The 20,594-nt window shown below is 38.2% G+C and overlaps 1 protein-coding gene across 4 annotated transcripts in view; it reads right to left on the minus strand.

The window, feature by feature from the left end:
- Window positions 1-271: 271 nt before the first annotated feature.
- The window catches only part of usp53b (ubiquitin specific peptidase 53b), a 30,431-nt gene continuing 10,108 nt past the window's right edge, over window positions 272-20,594 (minus strand). For 3 of the 4 annotated variants that reach the window (XM_074629947.1, XM_074629948.1, XM_074629946.1), the window contains 9 exons: window positions 18,730-18,876; window positions 18,044-18,193; window positions 17,774-17,942; window positions 13,718-13,840; window positions 12,873-13,599; window positions 10,140-10,201; window positions 7,283-7,361; window positions 6,366-7,174; window positions 272-4,278 (listed from right to left, as the gene is read on the minus strand). In XM_074629947.1, coding sequence (XP_074486048.1) covers window positions 4,202-4,278; window positions 6,366-7,174; window positions 7,283-7,361; window positions 10,140-10,201; window positions 12,873-13,599; window positions 13,718-13,840; window positions 17,774-17,942; window positions 18,044-18,193; window positions 18,730-18,876 — 2,343 coding nt within the window. In that variant the 3' untranslated portion in view covers window positions 272-4,201. The remainder of the gene's footprint in view (window positions 4,279-6,365; window positions 7,175-7,282; window positions 7,362-10,139; window positions 10,202-12,872; window positions 13,600-13,717; window positions 13,841-17,773; window positions 17,943-18,043; window positions 18,194-18,729; window positions 18,877-20,594) is intronic. The other variant, XM_074629949.1, reaches the window with a different exon arrangement.

The following is a 20,594-nucleotide window of genomic DNA, read 5'->3' on the forward strand; positions in this document are numbered from 1 at the left end:
AAAACCAATTATCAGCTTCTTTTTCCAGGCACACAAACAGACACACATGCGTGCACATTTAATAAGTGAATCTTTCAGTTATTATTAGGGCTGTCAAAGTTAACATAATAATAATGCAAATTCTTATTAACGCAACTAATTTCTTTTTTAACGCAAAAAAACTTTCGAAGGTTGTAGGGGGCTCAATTTTAAAGCTATGAGTGAAGATACTGGCATCATATGAAACTACAAAACCTAAAGAATCCATTGGTACCAACCATGTCATACTAGCTTGCCTTGAGGAAGGTTAAATAACGCTCCAAACTCACGCTAAATTTAATTTTATTTAAATTGGTGAGGAAAAACTGTCATGGCCATTTTCAAAGAGGTCCCTTGACCTCTGACCTCAAGATATGTGAATGAAAATGGGTTCTCTGGGTACCCACGAGTCTCCCCTTTACAGTTTTGGGCAAGTCATAGTCAAGTCAGCACACTGACACACCAGACTTGAGTTTGCCATGTTATGATTTGAGCATATTTTTTATGCTAAATGCAGTACCTGCGAGGGTTTCTGGACAATATCTGTCATTGTTTTGTGTTGTTAATTGATTTCCAATAATAAATATAAACATACATTTGCATAAAGCAAGCAGATTTTCACTCTAATGTTGATAATAGTATTAAATACTTGACAAATCTCCCTTTAAGGTACCTTTTGAACAGATAAAAAAAGGTGCGATTAATCGCAATTAAATATTTTAATCGCTTAACAGCCCTAGTTATTATACATTAAGGCTCTTTCAAAACTGAGAAGGTGGGATGTACTTGCCACTTACAAGCACAGATTTTCCCTTTTGCTGTTGCTGACATTTGAACATGTCAATGGATGCAGAGTGAGCTGCAGCTCTTGTAGCTTCCAAGTTTGAAAGGGCTTCACCACCCCCACACACACACACATACACTACAATGGTGCACTCAAAGGGTGTCATCAGATATGTCACTATTAGCATTGCATATTTAAAAAGTTTTGCATGACATCTTCCATCCACTTTCATTCATCGATTTCATTCCCCAACTGTGGTTTCACTCACAAACAACACGTCCCACTGAAAAATGTCAAGGCACTCTGGATACAACTGAAGACACAAAATCCAAAATGTAAAATACAACTTGTGTGAAAACAATTCCTATTTTTTTTTTTTTTACAAATGAAGAAAACAAGTCAATAACAAGGAAAAATACTGTAAATAAATGATATAACCATTAGTCACATAAGAAACAAAAAACAACAACAACAACACTTTGCAAGTGAGACCACTTTAAGATCAATCTGGTTAATAAAATCCAACGGAGCTTCATCTATTCCAATAGTTTAGTGATTTCTTTAACCAGTGAATATATTGGATATCTTATAATAATAGTAAATGAGTGATTTATAATTACTACAGCACAATCTTGCGTAAAGGCATCCTGATATTATGTTCTTTGAATGATTAAAGAAATTCTTAATAGCTCAGTTACACTGAATGCTTCCTTTTTCTTGAATTTAAACAGTGTCAATAAATAAACCATGACAAATGCAAGTAGATGCTCAAATTACAAGATACGGTGTTGTTACGGTAACACTTTATAATAAACCTCATTCATGAGTGGTAAATTGATAGTTTATTAAACTCCGTTAATCAATATTAATATAAATATTTTCTGTTATTTTATCATTAGTTTGTGTAATATGAAATAATTAGTTTATAAATTCTATATTGTATCATAGCTGATAGGAGACGATAACAATGACACTCATATTACATTAATAAACTATCTATTAACAGTTTATTGTTGCACACATTATACAATTGTATATAGGCTACCATATTAAGTATTTATTTGTAATTACCAAATGATTTTTAACTTTTAAGAAATTCGTAAAATTTGTAAAACATCTACAAACATGACATAGATAGATGGACCAGAAGCCAATTATTAAGCATTGATAAATTATTCATTATCTATCTAAATAATGTTTATAGATGCTTTACAAAGTATTTATTAACCATTTAACAATATATTATAATCATCAGTTACAACTTTAAAATAGCCATCTAAATAATGTTTATACATGTTTACAAACCAGTTATTAACCATTAACAAAGTGTTACAAATATCAAACAATTTCTTAAAGGTTTACAAATAATTTGGTAATCATTAACAAATACTTCATATAGTATATAGAATGTTATAATGTGTATAACAATAAACTGTTAAAATAACAAATTATATGATTAATAATATTTAGTAAACATTATTAATTATAATTCCATGGTTTATTAAAAGTAAAATAACTCTTAACTACATTTTAATTAACTATCAATTTCCCATTTATTAATGGGGTTATTATTAAGTGTTACCGTGGTTACACACACACACACACACAGATAAAATCCTTTTGTGTCAGACTGCACAAACACAACACACAGAAACACAGCAGATTTAGTGACTAAATCAGCGCGGTTTGACTAGTTGAGAAATACCCGGACAAAAGTTATTGTTTATAGACAAAAATGCAAAATTAAAGAAAATGTAAATAAATGGCAGGATGTTTTTTTTTTAGATTTGGCAATCTAGTGAGCACAAAATAAAATTCATATCAATATTTCAACACTGATTTTTATGTGTTCTCGGGAATGTCGAATGCACAGAATACAAAGCTTTAAAAAATGCCAAAATCTGCTTTTAAAGTCATTTTTAGTGAATGCATAGTATGTCTTGGACAGTCAGTTGTTTTCCAGCGTATTGTTTGCATCATATGTTTATATTTACATAACAAAAAGTATGTGTCACTGCATGAGCAAGAGAAGGGAACAACATTCAAGTGTTAAAAAAAGTTTCCAAATCAAACTGGTAGTTACAAATTTAATTAATTTATTACAATTAAGTAAAATCCAATAGAATTTATTTATGTTTGTTGGACTCACAATCGAGTACTATCATGCTCATGCTTATGCTGCACACACAGCTAGTAAGACTTTGTAAAGGCCACATGCAGGTTTCAGAACATTAGTCTTACGAACGAGAATATTTGTTGCCTCGTATGTTCGATATCAGATAGGCATATTAATTATATTGGCATCATTATGAAAATACCTGCAAATACAGACCTGTTTAAAACCGTCTACTTTAAAAGGAAGACTGAAAAAATACAATTTGACATCACTGTGAATTACAAAAAAGGATTACAAGAACCAGCACAATCGAAGGTAGAATACAGAAGGTGACATAGTATAACGTGACCAATAACATGAGGGCTGCCCCGACTACAGAACAACATATTATCAGATTTGTAGACTGCCAGAAACTGAACACAGTCATGCAAAATCACTTTCTTGAGAAAGATCTATACATATTAACGAATGATGGCAGAAGAATCTTTGTCGACAGATTTTTAACAACCAAAGAAGTTGACTGGTACGTGGCAGCCCTCAGTCATTCATTAACACATACATGTTGTAAAATAACTGATAAATGATAACAGCTTAAACAAATCAGTAACTCAATATATGTTGCAATATCTGTCCCCTGGTGACCTGAAGCCCTCAATGTGCATAAAGTCAGTAAGCTGCCCAGATATTGATCCTTTGAACTACCTTAAACCTGCTGCTTTTATTCTGTTGTGTAGAATGACATCATATTCTCATAAAGTACCTTTAACATATCTTTTTACGCCAACATGCTGCGATTTGTCACCACACTTCCTTCTCTCATCTTTGTATAATTACTATACAAATGTGGCTCATCATAATCTCTCATTCCTTGCTTTAAATATATTGGTATATCTTTAATTCTGCAGCACTTCTGCAGCTGCACAAAATAAAAAAATAAACGTTTTAAACTTGACATAAGGCGACTAAAAAGAAGAACAAAGACTAAAGAACCCATTTGTGCAAACTGAAAACAGTCCAGATTTTGGTTCAAACTAAACCTTGCAGCAATACTGCGGGACAATGGAAGACAGTACAGTATACGTGATAGTTGATAATCCGTCAAACGATACGCAACAGCATTTAGAAATAGCTTTTACTTATGTGACAAGCTTGCATAAATAAATTCTGCTCAATTTGGAGATGTCGCTCTTCAGGACATATTTCCATTCTGTAAACTCTTTGGCATCCAGTTAGTACTCTACTGACCACCGTCCATCCGTGTAAACAAACCTTACCAATAACACTCATAAAAAACCACGTTCATCCAGTCCTTTGGCTGTCACTGGGTTCCATTTTGCAGTGGGTTTATTGCTATTATGGCCTGTAAAGAAACAAAAAAAGAATAATCTTATTTAAATGATGTTTGATGATTCACCCTGTGTGCACATTTACACCACAACAAAGAAAAAAACGGTAATTTTTGTCCAATAACTGTCAGGTAGGAGTGGGCAATATAGATAAAACCTTCTACCATAACATGTGTCATTTTATATTGTGATTTTGATATATATGGTGAAAATTAATTGAGAAACTGTTTTCAAAATAACCAGGAATCAAATCAAGGTACTTCATTACATTGATGCAGAAATCATCAAAAACATGATTTTGCCATACAATAGTCCTCAACGGCCTGAAACAACCAGATATTAAAGGAATAGCTGCTACAGCTGCTACGGTTGAATATATATGTAGAATCTCACAGTATATACAGTACAATAGGGCTGTGTATTGGCAAGAATCTGGCGATACGATACGTATCATGATATAGGGTTTACAATTCAATATATTGCAATATATTGTCATACTGTAAGCAAGGTGATATTGCGGGTTTTTTAAATCTAATTTTACGAAAACTATCATATAGACCCGTTCAGACCTGGTATTAACATGAGTGATCGGATCACAAGTGGACAGCTCTAAGTACAGGTGTGAACGCACTCAAGACGCATTGAGATCCAATCTCTCAGACCACATTCAGAGGAGGTCTGAGCCACATATGGCCACTTAATTTTAGCAGTGTGTAGGTGAATGTGTCCTGGGCCACATTAAGGACCACCTACTCAACTGACGTCCCGCTGGGATCCGCGGGTCTCTCTGTGCTCCTCAATGTGAATAGACAGGTAGACTTGTCTGCCTCGCAGCATGGAAACAGCTTCTGTGGTCTACTGTATTCTGTCGGTACAACTGTATTTTATTAAAATATATCTTAGGCTACATATCTACAGACTATCAGGCTAGACACACATAGTGCATTATTATCATACTGTCGATGATGTGTCTGTGTTTTTGTTCCGGTGCTTCGCACGGAGCTCGCCCTCTCTCATCCCCAGCTCTCTGAAGCTCTGTACCCTGCTGTTGCCTGGCAAAGGCAGCGGTGCCGACAGCACTGAAGTCCCCGGGGGCCGCCGGTACTATAACCTTATATTTAGATGTTAATAAAATATACAAATTCACGAATATGTAGGATATTACTACGGACATTCATGTAATATTACATCACAACGTCTGCTGTATTAGCCATGTGTTTACTACGTGTTTATTTGCATATAGAGCGGGAAATGAGATCACAAGTGGTCACTGGAGACGCATGTGGAGATGCATTCTAATGCCAGGTGTAAACAGACGTACTTAAAGCTGTCCACTTTTGATCCGATCACTCAGGACACATGTTAATGCCAGGTCTGAACAGGGTCATAGTATAAAGAACACACCGCCATGTGCATAAAATCTGGGTAAAAAAAAGTTTACTTTTTTTTATGCAATCAGAACAGAGGGGATCTGCTTTGAATCTTTGCATGTAAACTATTAATTAAAAATGGATACAGTATCAGAACACATAATGGTTGCATCCGAAACCTTAGTGTGAAACCAATAACCAATTCTGGTGAAATATTACAGTATGCAACGCTGGACACTACGACGGCATAAATATCCCACAATGCAATGCTGTAGTGATGACAACGTTAGATCGAATAGACGTTGACAGACAGCTCTGTAACATCAATAACACCTCAATTTAACTGCAAGTATAAGATTACACCTAACTAGGCGTAATATATCTTTTAAATTAACCCAGACTCTCACAAATCATTGTTTTGGTCACATGAGGTTGGCAGGGGTTACCATGGTTACACGTCTCTAACCGGCATGGAGGCTCTCAGGAAGTGACGTGGTACATTACTGCTCAGTGCGTCTGAAAAGACACATACTACTGTTTATTCACACAAAAGTATGTTGAGCGATATTGCACATATTGGGTATGTAGTGCATAGCACAGTATGCGATTTCGGATGCAGCCAATATCGCGATAAATAACGAGGGTATTGATATTTTCTTACACCCCTAATATACAGTATGTTGTCAGAATTGTGATCCCTACATTCAGGTTTGCATATTAGAGAGGCTTACTTGTTTCAGGTCTGGCTTTTGGCACATCTTGTGAGTATGTGTCAGTGGGGAGTGTGTGGCTGGTATCTCTGCGCTCGGTCACAACCACTGTACGCGGCACCGTGGCTGAGAGGACAAGAGGTCTCTGGTTGTGGTACTTGAGACGGTATGTTTCCGTCATACAGTTATCCACGGTGAAGTACGTTGTCAGAGAAACCTCTTGAGCTGGCGCTGCCTGTTCCACTCTGCACCCAGTCAGTCTTTCCTCGCTTTCACACGACGACGGGGTGCTCCTCTCCGGGTCAGAGCCCGACTTGGAGCTTGCATCTGAGAAGGTTCTGAGGCCCGAGATGTCAGGCCTCCTGTGAGGACTGACGTAGGACGTGGACGAAAGACGAGGATTCGATGGAAATGGTTCTTGAAGCATCCTCGGGCGAAACACAGCGGGGCTCGTTTCTCCCGGGTGAGGAGGGACCCGTTGGGTCGGTCGCAGGTGGGGCGACCCTGTCGTGCCGAGCTGGCGCTGATTGTTCAGTTGGAGAGGTTCTGCAGTCACATTGCTGGGAGGGTGGTATGGCAGGGTTATGTGAGGAGGTTCAGAGGCGACAGTGTTTTCTCTGTCCTCGGGCTCAGAGAGAGCGAGATCGTCGGAGCTGTTCCATTCTGAGCTGCTGGTTTTTGTAATGTGCCTCAGGGCTGTACTTTCTCCAGCGTGCCCTCTACAGTTGATCAGATCCTGCTGCTCACTCTGCCGGTTATCTGAACCGGCGGGCTCCCTCTCTGAGGATGCTGCCTTTCTGGAGGTACTAGAACTGTACTTTGATTTCCGTCTACAAGAGAGAATGATGGGAATTATCATTTAATTGAAATCCAATTTATGAGTCCTTATACACACATATTAGAACAAGTTATATATAGTTTATAATAGAGGGCACTACCTCGAACTTGGACTGCACTTTAGATGTGAATGTGAAACTTGGTCATGGTTCTTTCCCTGAGGTTTGGGTTGATGTTTACCTATAAAATATAAAAACAAAAGGTGAAAACATAGTGACAGAAAAAGAAAAAAGAAAATATAAAAAATACAAAGCTGTATAGCAGTCCTGCTTTGGACAAGTAACTGTTTTACTGAAGACTTTTCTGTTTGCTGCTGTTTTTTATTAAATCACTTCTTACACTGCACTGTACCTGTTGTTCTTGTATTTTATACCTGCCTTTTTGCTTGTTTTTATTTTCTATTGTCTTGGATTTTTATTATAATTGTATCACATGTCACATGCTTTTGATGTTTTATGTAAAGCGCTTTGAATTGCCTTGTTGCTGAAATGTGTTGTATAAATGAAATTGCCTTGCCTTATATACTGTAATTAGTGCAAAATGTAATGTATTTTTATCTTCTGACCTTCCCTACTCTTTACAGTTGAATTTATCACAACAAAATTAGAACATAGAAATCTTCTAAACTATGTCAGAAGATAAAAATCTCAAGAATAAAACAAATGAGAAGACATAAATAAAACAGGAAGACGATAAGAGCCTTGTGAAAAAATAAATTTGAATGCAACGAGTGAGATTAATGACTTGTTTTCTCAGAATTTAGAGATTGAATTCAGAATCCTGAGCTGCTAAATCACCGATTTTAGACTTTAATCACATAATTCAGATTTACTTTTCACAGAATTCAGAGATTTTTTTGACTTACTACTAATCTTCTTTCCTAATAATGCTTACAATGAAGCAAAATGAATCGAAAGTAGAGACCAAGCAGAGACTGATGTCCTCTCAGGACACCAGGTGGCAGCAGTAGAGTGTAAATCAGACTTTCTCACAGCTGGATGAGCCAGTCTGCACTCACTTCATGCACCAGCGCAGTGAGAGGCAGCGTGGTGCTGAATTCCTTCCCTTTAAAAATAGATGTGTCATTTTTTTTCTTTGCTGTTGCCCTGGAGAGGCCCATGCAAGGATAAAAGCTTTAGCTGTCTGTTGGAAACACTGGCTCTGGATGCCTCGATAAAGTATCAAGTGCAGCAGCAGCACACTCAAAGTACAGCAGGAAACAGAAAGATATTTATGACAATGCCAGCAGCCACGTCCAGCTGTGCTATCTGAATGAGCTTTGTGGGATTATCATCAGATTAATGCCTGTGCGGGGCCGACTGGGTGAAGAGGTGAAAGAAGCCGGGCCATCTTCAATTACTCTCACATTATCAGCTCACACTTCATCTGTTACACTAACAGAAATATAGAGAAAGTAAGAAAGTAATAACCTTTCTTACTCTTTGACATTAAATCATAATTATAAGGTGAGCACAAATACTTCTTTTCTACTAAGACTAAATTGTTATTTTTTCCTGTATATCTTTTTCTGGAAGTATTGCAGATTAGATGTGTGCAGAAGAGTATCAGGGACAGGCATAAGGAAAATAATGAGAGGAGGAAGATTTTTATTTACTTTACATTTCGAAAATAAAGTCGAAATGTCGAGAATAAGGTTGAACTTTCAGTATTAGTGGCATGTATAAGAAAAAATAAATCAGAGGAAGATTTCTTTTTTTTCTTTTTTTTTAATGTTGAGAATAAAATTGAAATGTTGAGAATAAAGTAACAATATTGAGAATAAAGTCCACATGCTGAGAATAAACTTGAAATGTTGAGAATAATGTCGAAATGATGAGAGTAAAATTAAAAAAAACATTTTGAGAATAAACCAGAAATATTGAGAATAAAGTCGAAATGCTGAGATTAAAGTTGAAATGTTGAAAATAAGGTTGAACTTTCAGTATTAGTGGCATGTACGTATAAGAACAAATAAATCAGAGGAGGAAGATTTCATTTTTTTAATGTTGAGAATAAAATTGAAATGCTGAGAATAAAGTAAAAATATATAGAATAAAGTCCACATTTTGAGAATAAACTTGAAATGTTGAGAATAAAGTCAAAATGTTGAGAATAAAGTCAAAATAACATTTTGAGAATAAACCCGAAATACTGAGAATAAAGTCGACATGCTGAGATTAAAGTTGAAATGTTGAGAATAAAGTCCACATTTTGAAAATAAAATTGAAATGTTGAGAATAAAGTTGAAATGTTGAAAGTAAAGTTGAAATTTTGAAAATAAAATTGAAATGTTGAGAATAAGGTTGAACTTTCAGTATTAGTGGCATGTATAAGAACAAATAAATTAGTGGAGGAAGATTTATTTTTCTTTCTTTTTTTATGTTGAGAATAAAATTAAAATGCTGAGAATAAAGTAAAAATATATAGAATAAAGTCCACATGCTGAGATTAAAATTGAAATGTTTTAAATAAAGTTAAAATGTTGAAAATAAAGTTGAAATGTTGAACGTAAAGTCAAAGTACCATTTCGAGAATAAACATCAAACTTTTGAGAATAGATCAAACTACTAGCGTTACAGCACAAACTGAAATTTCGACTTTATTCTCAAAATTCTAAAAAACGTCTTCCCCCTCTCATTTTTTCCCGTATGCCTGTCCCTAATACTCTTCCATAGCTGTGAGATATAACTGACCCTGATATGTTCTTTTATGCTCTTAATCATGTTTTGATATTCACATCATGTTACTTTAATTGGTGTCTCATTCTTTATACGTTTTTCTTTTATCACCTCTCTGTTTTGTTTTTTTTAAACACGACCATTATGTTTTTCTTAAAGATGACTTGATTTGAATTTGTTTCCAAGGGTTAATTATTAATTTAACATTTTTCCATACACACAGTGTCATATATCTACTAAACGTATTACAGTGTAAAGACTCAAAAACCTTGGAACTTACCATTATGTGAAGGTGAGGACGTTACACTTGATTTGGCATCGCCTCCTTTTTGGTGCAGCTGACTGAAAAGAAAAGACTAAAATTATTCTACACACGTTTTTAAATCAATCCTGTTTTCATGATTAGTCAATTAGTATTTTGAAAAAGCAGTCGGCACAGTAACAAACAAAAAAACAAACAAACTTTCATGGTCTTTTGTGGCACCAAATATTGCAAAGCACCATGGGAAAAACACCAACAAAAGAAATGAAGGCATTACAAATTCACTGTCTGCTCGGGTCCAACTGGATTGTAATGTTAAAAAAAAAGAAGATTTATTTGATTTATTTCTATTATTGTTGTTTAAAAGGCCCGATACTGATTCAGTTTGTATTTGGTGTAAGTAAGACTTAAATTAATTGTGCACTATGTGCATTTTGGGGCGATATGACATGAGAAAAAATCTATATAAATAAGCTGAGAACCCTAAAACCATTTCCTCTTACAGTCACCTTAAGTGCATTTTCTCCAGATAAATGCAGATGAGTGAAGCACATTACCAAATATATGCAGCTGCAACTAACACACCACTTACAGTATAAATCCCAACTTAATTACCAATAACACCTCTGATATTTATCATTAATGATTATTACTATAGCCTTCATTTAAAGGAAAACCACACATACTTTTATACATATAATACCCATAGTGATGTTCAGTTGACATTTCAGGAACACGTTCTTAATAAGATGTTGAAATTTAAATGCTGTGTTCCATAAAACTCTCTTCCTGTAGATGTTTATTGTCTACTAAACTAAAACAACAGCTCTAGTTGTGCAAAGTGTGATGTTCACTGGGGAAGGATTTAACAATCTGTGTAGATAAATGTAAGGTTTACTTCAAAGTGTCATCTTCTTCCTGATGCGCTGATATTATATATAGCACATCTCATTTGAAAGGTAATGTCATGGGAACAAACGGTGTGACCTTTTGCAGTTCAGTTTTAGCCCACTTCCAAGGAAATCAAAGTATTTCTGAGTGATGATGCACAGTACACAGTACTGCGTCATCACCCGTCATGAATCTCAGAATAACACACTGGTGGAAGAATGTACTGGAGGAAGTGTACCGAGAAATGGTTGATAAGCAGGTGGTCTGTCTATGATCAATGTTAATTACATGAAACACTTTCATTATTTCCATGTGGTGGAGCCAGTAACTAATTACTGAATGATAAAGGTTATTTATGGTGCGGTATTTAAGACCCACAATTAAACGTGGACTGTTTCCAATATAAACCAACAAGATTTTCTTCCACGGAATAAAGGGCTTCTACGTAATTTCCATGGAAACAAGCTGTTAAAGGATAGGTTCAAAGTTTTTTCAAGTCTGTCTTAAAACAATAGTCAGGTGCCCAAAATGTACACTGAAACAGGTTGTGCTTCCTTTAATCATTCCTCCTGTTCATACTGGCCATTAAAAGATCCCTTCCTAATGTACTTTCTGCATAAGTGATAGAGGACATGGGGGTCTTTGTTCTGAGCGAATATGTATTGCATATGTATAATAAAGTTTACCTGAAGCTAATATGAGGTTTCAGTTGCCCAAATTAGTCAAATCAAGTGGCTATCATCCAAAGTTACAGTGTTCTTAGTACAAACCTCCCCTTTTTGGTACTATCCCTCCACTGAAGCTCAGCAGGGAAACACGGAGGGAGTTTTGTACTAACTAATGAACAGTAGCTAGGTTTCAGAGCTGCAACGATTAATCGATTAGTTTTCAACCATTAAATTAATCGGCAACTATTTTGATAATCGATTAATCCGTTTGAGTAATTTTTTAAGATAAAAAGTCAGTTCTCTGATTCCAGCTTCTTAAATGTGAATATTTTCTGGTTTCTTTACTCCTCTACGACAGTAAACCGAATATCTTTGAGTTGTGACCAAAACAAGACATTTGAGGACGTCATCTTGGACTTTTGGAAACACTGATCGACTTTTTTCACCATTTTCTGACATTTTATAGACTTTGGGGTCTCGCACGCACAGTCGGGGAGGTGGAGCTGCGTATAGGGGCAACAGACTAATCAAACCATCTAGTAGCTGGTTCCCTCTGAAGTTTCCCTCAGGATAGCTGGCGCTCAGAGTCTCGCAGTTTTATCTGGTAAAGCGAATGATTAGAGGTCTTGGGGCCGAAACATTCTCAACCTATTCTAATATTTTAAATGGGTAAGAAGCCCGGCTCGCTGGCTTGGAGCCGGGCGTGGAATGCGAGCCGCCTAGTGGGCAACTTTTGGAAAGCAGAACTGGCGCTGCGAGAATAAGAAATATTGGGTCGGCTGTGGCTCAGAGGTAGAGCGGGTTGCCCACCAATCGGATGGTCGGCGGTTAGATCCCCGGCTACTCCAATCAGACGTCCATCCTTGAGCAAAATACTTAACCCCAAATTGGCTGTGCCATCGGTGTGTGAATGAGTATTTAGATTAGATCCTGATGTGCAGATTGACACCTTGTATGGCAGCCTCTGCCATCAGTGTATGAATGTGTGTGTGAATGGGTGAATGCTGACGTGTAGTGTAAAAGCGCTTTGAGTGGTCGAAAGACTAGAAAAGGCGCTATATAAATGCAAGTCCATTTACCATTTACTAACTTGTTTTCGACTGTAATAACTTTTTACACGATTTATTAACCTTGTTGAATGTGAAACCTCCATTTGTTTTTATAAAAACTGTTCATTGAACAATGTTCTTACCTTTGCAACTGTGCCTCTGGTGTTGATCTCTGGTCTTTAACAACAAAGCCATCGACGCCAGGTGAGTCAGGATTGGTGGAGCCACTGCTGAGTCTATCGCTGCTCTCGTAGCCAGACTCCGTCCTCTGGATGGTCCAGGTATCGCTACGCAGCAGTGTCTTGGGGCCACCCTTAAGTCTGCTGCCCCTCTGTTGGTTGGCCCTGCTCTCTGACTCTACGGAGCTGTGGCTCTCAGTCTCGTGCCGCTGCTCATCCTCATAAATCGTCATTAAACACTTCTGCTTCCTGTCTTCTCTGGTTCGTACGTATTCCCGCTCGCGGTCTCGGCTCTGTTCAGCGTGCACTCCTTCCTGGGACGAAGGCTTACTGTGCCGCGGGCTGTCGTGCTGCTGCTGGCGGCGCTGCTCCAGTTCGTTCAGCACAGTGTCCACATTCAACACCTCCCTTATGGGTCTCCAAGTGGACTTGGATTTATTGCGACTTCCTTCACCTCCACCTTTTTCCCATTGCTCCTGGCAGCTGTCCTGATCATAGCGACTTGGGGAGCTGTTGTTCCTCCGGCTGTGCCCACCACCCTGCGTACCGAAGGACTGGCCACGTGGCTCCTGAGATCCTCTGCTTGAGTGGTTTGATGACTTCTCGGTGCGTGGATATGTTTTTAATTTTTGGTCCACAGGAGGCCTCGGTCCATTCTCTGGAGGAGATGAAGATCTTGCATATGACATCTCTAGAGAGAGTAGACACGGATTGTTGATCAACATGCTCTGACGTACAGAAGTTATCTACACTGGCTTGCCCCTCTCTTTCTTATCAGTGTTTCCTATGACGCAGACACAATGCTCTACCTTTGTGTTGTGATGGGTCCGTTTTCCGATGCCCTCGATCCTTTTTCGATGTTTCACTCGGCCTCTGTAAACTCTCCATGAAAGGTTCCGGGAATTTGTTAGGACTGCCGAGGGGATGTTTCACTGCGGAAAGAAAATATTGTAATGGCAGATGAGTGGTTGCTCATGGATGTTTTTTATCTTCTGATTTATTTTTTGGCTCTTAAGTAAACTTTTCTGACTGAAGACAACAGTGAAGTAAATACTAAATAATTGCTATTTGGCCCTAAATTCCCTTTGACACTGATGATGGCTTATAGCCGAAACACATTTGTTTCTTTGCCCAGAATAATCTAAGAAAGACCCTTTATCTGTGAGTGCCGGTGATTTGTTTTTTCTGTTCTTCCTACAGCCGATACTACAGCCGATACTGTTCAAGATTTGGAGACGTGCTCGCTGCTACTTTCTACCCTAAATTCCCTTTACCTGCATTAAACAACATCATGGGGTATGAACTATCAATAATGGTACATATCCACAGGCTCCATCCTTTCCACGTTTCCCATTCATTTTCTATGTAGGCAGCCATGCAGTGTATTCTGGTAGCGCAGCGTAGTGTTTAAGAAGGATGGACCATCACGATGGCCGCCCCTCATTTGCATAAATTTTCTTGTGCTGGGCTCCGACAAACTCACACCGTGTTGTGCACCTTGAGGTAACAGGATCGGCTACCCATCCAGGTCATTTTTGACTCTGTCATTCATTACAAATTTCAATGCAGCTATAATTCTTTGCAATGTGTCACTTTCTCACCTTGAATCTTTGCTGCAAACAGGCAAGAGACAAAACAAAACAAAATCTTACTAAAGAACAGATGCCAGTGCATCATAAGCAATGTTAAAATACTTTACTGCTGCCACATTTTGCCAACCCTGTGGTGTGTTTCTTTGCCTCTGTAGCAAGCAGCTCACTGTGAGAAACCAGAGATGCTGTGAACTGCAAACATCTGCCTCCAAATCAGCACCCAACAACTGTCTTCCACGTTTACCTCTCAACACCTCCTTTCTGCATGTTAGCATTGTTTCCTCCTCTATCTTTGCGTTTTTATTCAATTGTACTTGACGCATTTTTTGTGAAGACATAGAGTAAGTCATAGTCGCTCTAAAACAAGCTGTGTGCATGTGCATGGCTGCTGGATGTTAGGACAGCGGTGAGTAACAGCAGTGAGTAAGCTGCAGTATTACTGATGTCCAGATTTGTTCATGTAGCCGAATGCTGACATTTAAGGAGTTCAACTGAAAAAGGATACTAGATTTAGATTTGAGTACAGCTTCCACAACTGCCAAGTAATTAACCAGGCCACACTTCATCACGTTGCCTGAAGTTATACAGAGAGTCTCAGGTTTAGTAATGCAAGAACAGTGAATAGTTGTCTTTGTTAGTTGTCGTTGTGAGTGGATGAGATAAACTCCTACCACGATGTACAGCAGGACAAATTATCTGTAAACCTCAATATAAACTGATTTAACAAAAGAGATAACAATAAATAATTACAATACATATAATCATTTCTTTAAAACTAAGCCACTCTAAAACAAAAGAATCAATCACTTACGCTTTCCGTAAAAAATATTTTCATGAAAACAAGAATCCAGTCCCATTCCAGTCAAAGTGTCTGGGCACCACACTAAAGCAAAGCTAACCATCTAAACGGGCGAGGCGCCATTGCCCAAAAAAAACAAAAAACCCAAGCAGATAAATTAATGGAGGCAAACATCGGAAATGTCTAGGGGAGGAGTGAGGACCGTGGAGCAGGAGCAGGAGTGCGCTTGGCCACAGGAGCAGGGATTAGGGAGGGAGGCGTGGGTGGTAATCTGCGTGCAACAGAGGCATCATCCTCATGTCAAGTTCAAGCCAGCACACAGGGCTGGACAATCTTTCTGCCTGCAGTTTAACAGCCCTCTCTCCATCCCAACGCAAAACATAACTGCAATGTGCGGAGTGAAATGATTATTCTCAAGGGTGCTGACATTGTTTGATGTTTGCTTAGTGATATGTTCATAAAAATGTTCAGATGCTCTAATAGATTGGGATTATGGAAATTAAATTATTAGAAGTTGAAATCGATCACCATTCTCACCCCTATCATGATCTGTTATTAATCGTCAATACTAAATACACAAAAAATGCGCTGCTGTTTGGCAGCAACTAACCTCTGTTATTAGAAAAAAGTCATTGTTAGATAACCCGTATAACCTGTAGGCAGCGATAAAAGAACAGAGTAGCTAGGCGATAATTCAATATGATCATCATCATCATTTATCATCTTTCGATTGAATCACATATCGTGATATACAATTATGCCGTTTAAATTGATAATAAATTTCTCTGAAAATCTGATCATTTTGCACTAAAGTTCTTCATAAAATGTGAAAATATTTGTAATTTGTTAAGTATTTAATTCACACAGGAGTATAAAAAAATAGGCTTTACTGTGTGGTTATCTCATATAGAGTATTTATTTATTGAATTACTAGAAAACATGCTATATCGCGATATATATTGTTATCGAGATATGAAATGACCTACTGTATATCGATAGAAGATTTTGCCCATATCAGCCAACCCTATATGAATATAAGGCATGTGTGCACCTTTGAGAAAAACATTTGTGAACATGTGTGCAGTTGCATTCATACGTCATTTTATTGGCTACATAACCTGAAGACTGACCTGGATATTAAAGAGGACCTATTATGTCTTTTCCCTTTCCTTTAGTGTGTTATATAGTTTTTTGTGTATGTAAAAGGTCTGCAAAGTTACAAAGTTCAAAGTCCACGCCAAAGTGAGATACTCTCCTCCACAGAAACACTGCTCCTGAACTGCCTGAAACGCCTTGATTGAAGTCCTGCTTTTTCTTCCGTCACCAAGTAACACATTTGCATAATACCTGCCTAGCGGCTAGGTTGGCACGTCCTCAAACAAAGCTAGTTAGAGCGGAGCAGCAGCGGAGAACAAAGACTTTGGTTTGGTTGACCAATCACAACAGAGTGGGCAAGCTGACCAATCAGAGCAGACTGGAGCTCAAACGGAGCGTTTCAGACAGAGGGTGAAAAGAGGCGCTGCAGCACAGCCGCTATGAGAAAAGTAAAGTGTTTTTTTTAACAGTAATGGACGTAAACATGTTCTAGTAGAAACCCAAAACACAAGTATGTATTGCGGACTCAAGAAAAACTACATTTATGGAATAATTTTATGGCACTTCTCAAAGTTTACTTTTGTGTATAATAATATAGGTGACCATCTTGGGGTAATCTGGACCAAGCCATTATTATAGTTCTGTTATGCTAGTGGTTTGTATGATACCATGGTCTGGGTCAACCAGTGAAGAACCTCCGGGTCTGAGAAGTGAAGCCAAAGCTGAAGTGCCTTAAACTTGCATTCTTTCTAATAGCCAGCAGGGGGCGACTCCTCTGGTTGCAAAAAGAAGTCTGATTGTATAGAAGTCTATGAGAAAATGACCCTACTTCTCACTTGATTTATTACCTCAGTAAACATTATAAACATAAGTTTATGTTCTCAATCGCTAGTTTCAAGTCTTCTTCAATACAGCATGATGTTCATACAATTGTAACATTTTGGTCGCCGAAAAATGTCTTATTCAGCGTTCAGTTATAATTAGCTCCACCCTCTTGTGTCACTTCTGTTTGTAAACACACAAGATGGCGACGGCCAAAGCTTTCACCAAACAGTAGTGGGAGATTAATTTACTTTTCTTTTTTTTGGACTGTGGTGTAAGTAGGATTATCCGTGACGAGGTTTGTGTTCAGTAAGCAGTAATGCATCACAAGGTGTCCTGATATAAGAAAACAATGAATGAATGAATGCGGCAAAGTGGATTTTGAGAAGAATATTGCACTTGTAACATTCGAAGTTAGTAGTAAAAGAACATTTTTATCTGTCACATTGTTTGATATAGTAGTAAAAGGTTTGTGAATACTCTATTTATTTTAATACACATATTTCCAGTGTCTGTCAGAAGGGTTAGGTGTGCTGATAACGGCAGGTTTGTCTTACCTGTCACATCACCATTTATTTGGGCTTTGTACCGAGGACACATGGTGGTTTGTCTCGGCGCATCTTCATTAGACACCGGAGATCCCTCAGGATTGGTGTAAAATAAAAGAAGTGGCTGGAAATGTCCCCTGATACATTTAGAGGCAACATCTTTCCATTTGGATCCAATCTGGGGGGAAAAGCAGAGTGTGATATAAGAGCATGCAACACAGAGTAACGGGGGGAGTAGACGTTTGAACTAAAGCAGATTAATAGCGTAGAGTTCCTAACCTCCTTTACAGTGGCATCATCGAAAAACATCCATTTTGAAGATTTGGTGTGATAGGCAAAGGCTGAGTAGTGTTTACTGGAAAAACAGATCATCCCCACCAGATGAAGCTCACTCCGTTTGGCATTTTCATCAGTGACACGGTTGAAAAGCTGAAATGGAGTAAATTGAGACAAGTTTGATCTCGACATATCGCTCTTTGGCAGACGCTAAATCCTATGAGAATAAAATCTGTCTGTGTGTGCTTTTTATACTCTGATACTTTTTTTAAAGATTACAGCAGACTGACCTTCATCATTACTAGTTTAAGGACAAATAGCTGACAGCTATGATCATTGTAATTTTGTTTGAGTTAATGACATTTTTAATGAGGGGTGGGGAAAAAAATTGAGTCACGTAGGAATGGAGATTCTTATCTTTCGCAGAGATTCACAACTTCCAAAAATCGATTTTCGAGGCACAGCGGACTGGAGGAGAACCTGAAATTAGCACCCCTATGAACTGTATCGACGGCGATTTTGAATTGAATCGTGTCCCCAAGAATCAAAATCAAATCAAATCGTGAGATGCCGAAAGATTCACAACCCTATTACTAGCACAAAACTGCCAAAAATATCTACATACTGTATATAATATACATAATGTCTAAAGTGATTTGTCATCTGGTGAGGTTTGCTTCAACTCTTACCCCACACAGGTTCAAACGTGGGCCAAGTGACCGAATGACGTCGTCCGTGAGGTCCGACTGTTCGGCGTCCCAAACGAATCCAATAGTGACGATCTCTGGACAGTTCATGAGCACACGGCGGATCTTGATACTTTGACCACAGTTGCTCTGCAAAATATGAAGAAAAACATACAAGGTCCATAACAATATCAACGTACATACAAGAAAAACATTAAGTCCTAATTATGTATTATATTCTCTATTTTCTTTAAAAGGGACTGAATATACATTTTGGGAAACAAAATTAGGATTTCTATGTCAAGTGTTCCTGACAGAGGTAGGTCACTGTATTTAGCCTACATGCAACTGAGCACAAATACTGGAAGGAGGGGGAAACAGCTAATGTGACAAGTGTTTGACTGTATTTGCACTGTACAACACCTTCTCATCTCAACTTGTCACATACCGCCGCTTTGTCACGTCCCTTGGCGTCACTTTAGGATCAGGTAACAAAACGACTATAGTTAGGTTTAGGAAGAAACTACATGGTTGGGCTTAAAACTACTACGTTTGTGCAGTGAAAATGAAACTGAAAATTGAGAACGCGGGACACAAACGAACAGCTGATTGTAACGTGACGCACGGGACACGAACAGCGGTCTCCTGGATGAAAACCTTGTGTTGTTGGTTCCATCCACCTCCCCTTTCAGATGGGGTTATATTATAGTTAATGGAACGCCTGGGGCGTTTCATACCGGTGCTAAGGTGTGCCTTGTTCAGCGGTATCGAACGCCAATTGGCTGTGACAAAGCCTCATTATTTGACGCCCTGGGAATGGCAACGGTATGATAACAGCATTTAAGATGTGTAGTAATAGAAAATTTCAAGGAGCAGCTAGTTAAAGCATTTCTATTTCTGTTTCTTGACAAACAACCGCTTGACCCAATTACGTCAGAATTGCCAGACTGCAGACTCTTGGATGTGTTTCTTAGCTAACAAGATACAATAATAATGATAAAGTTTACACACAACAAACAATCAAAACAAAGATACAGGAATAAAATCAAAAGGCAGAAACCAGTAAGTTACAAAGTGCTTCACATAGAATGAATAATAAATCAAAGATACAGAAATAAAACTAACAAGACAGAAACTAGTCAGCCAGACGCGAGACAGAAATGTAAAATATGCAGCAAGTAAAAGTGAAATTGATCTTTTTTTTATTATTATTTCTCAGCAATAAATAAATGAGCAAATTTCCCCAAATGTCAGAGAAGTAGGTTGAGGCTTCGTCTCTCTGTCTCTCACTCACACACACACACACACACACACACACACACACACACACACACACACACACACACAGACACACACTTGTGACTTATCACTTCAAAATGTCATAATAAGGACTGATGCAAAGATGGAAAAAGAGCCAGACAGCACGTATTATCAGCACACCAGTATCATTAAGTCAGTACTGAGTTTTCTGTTAGAATAAAGGGTGAAGGGAACAGAACACTCAGCTTCACCCAACTGATGCACACTGAAGAGGAAGACAGCGGTAGCGAATCCAGATGAGAGAAAAACAGTGGCTATACCCCCTTACTGCTATTTATATCCTAACACTAGTCTGGCACCGTCTCTTTCCGGCCGCTTCAAGTGCAGAGTCACGGCAGAAAGCACAGAGTGTACTCTGCATAGCTGCAGGAATCCTCTTTGTGTCCATGTTACAGTAACATACTAACGGCTCAGCTCAATTAAAGGGTAACTTTGGTGTTTTCCAACCTGGACCCTATTTTCCCTTGTTTTTGTGTCTTTTTGGTCCAGTACTGAGGAATAACGCTGTAACTGGCAGTGAAACGAGCTGCGAGGGCAAGTGAGCAGCG

This window comes from Sebastes fasciatus, chromosome 3 (assembly GCF_043250625.1).
Source record: "Sebastes fasciatus isolate fSebFas1 chromosome 3, fSebFas1.pri, whole genome shotgun sequence".
NCBI classification, from domain to species: domain Eukaryota; kingdom Metazoa; phylum Chordata; class Actinopteri; order Perciformes; family Sebastidae; genus Sebastes; species Sebastes fasciatus.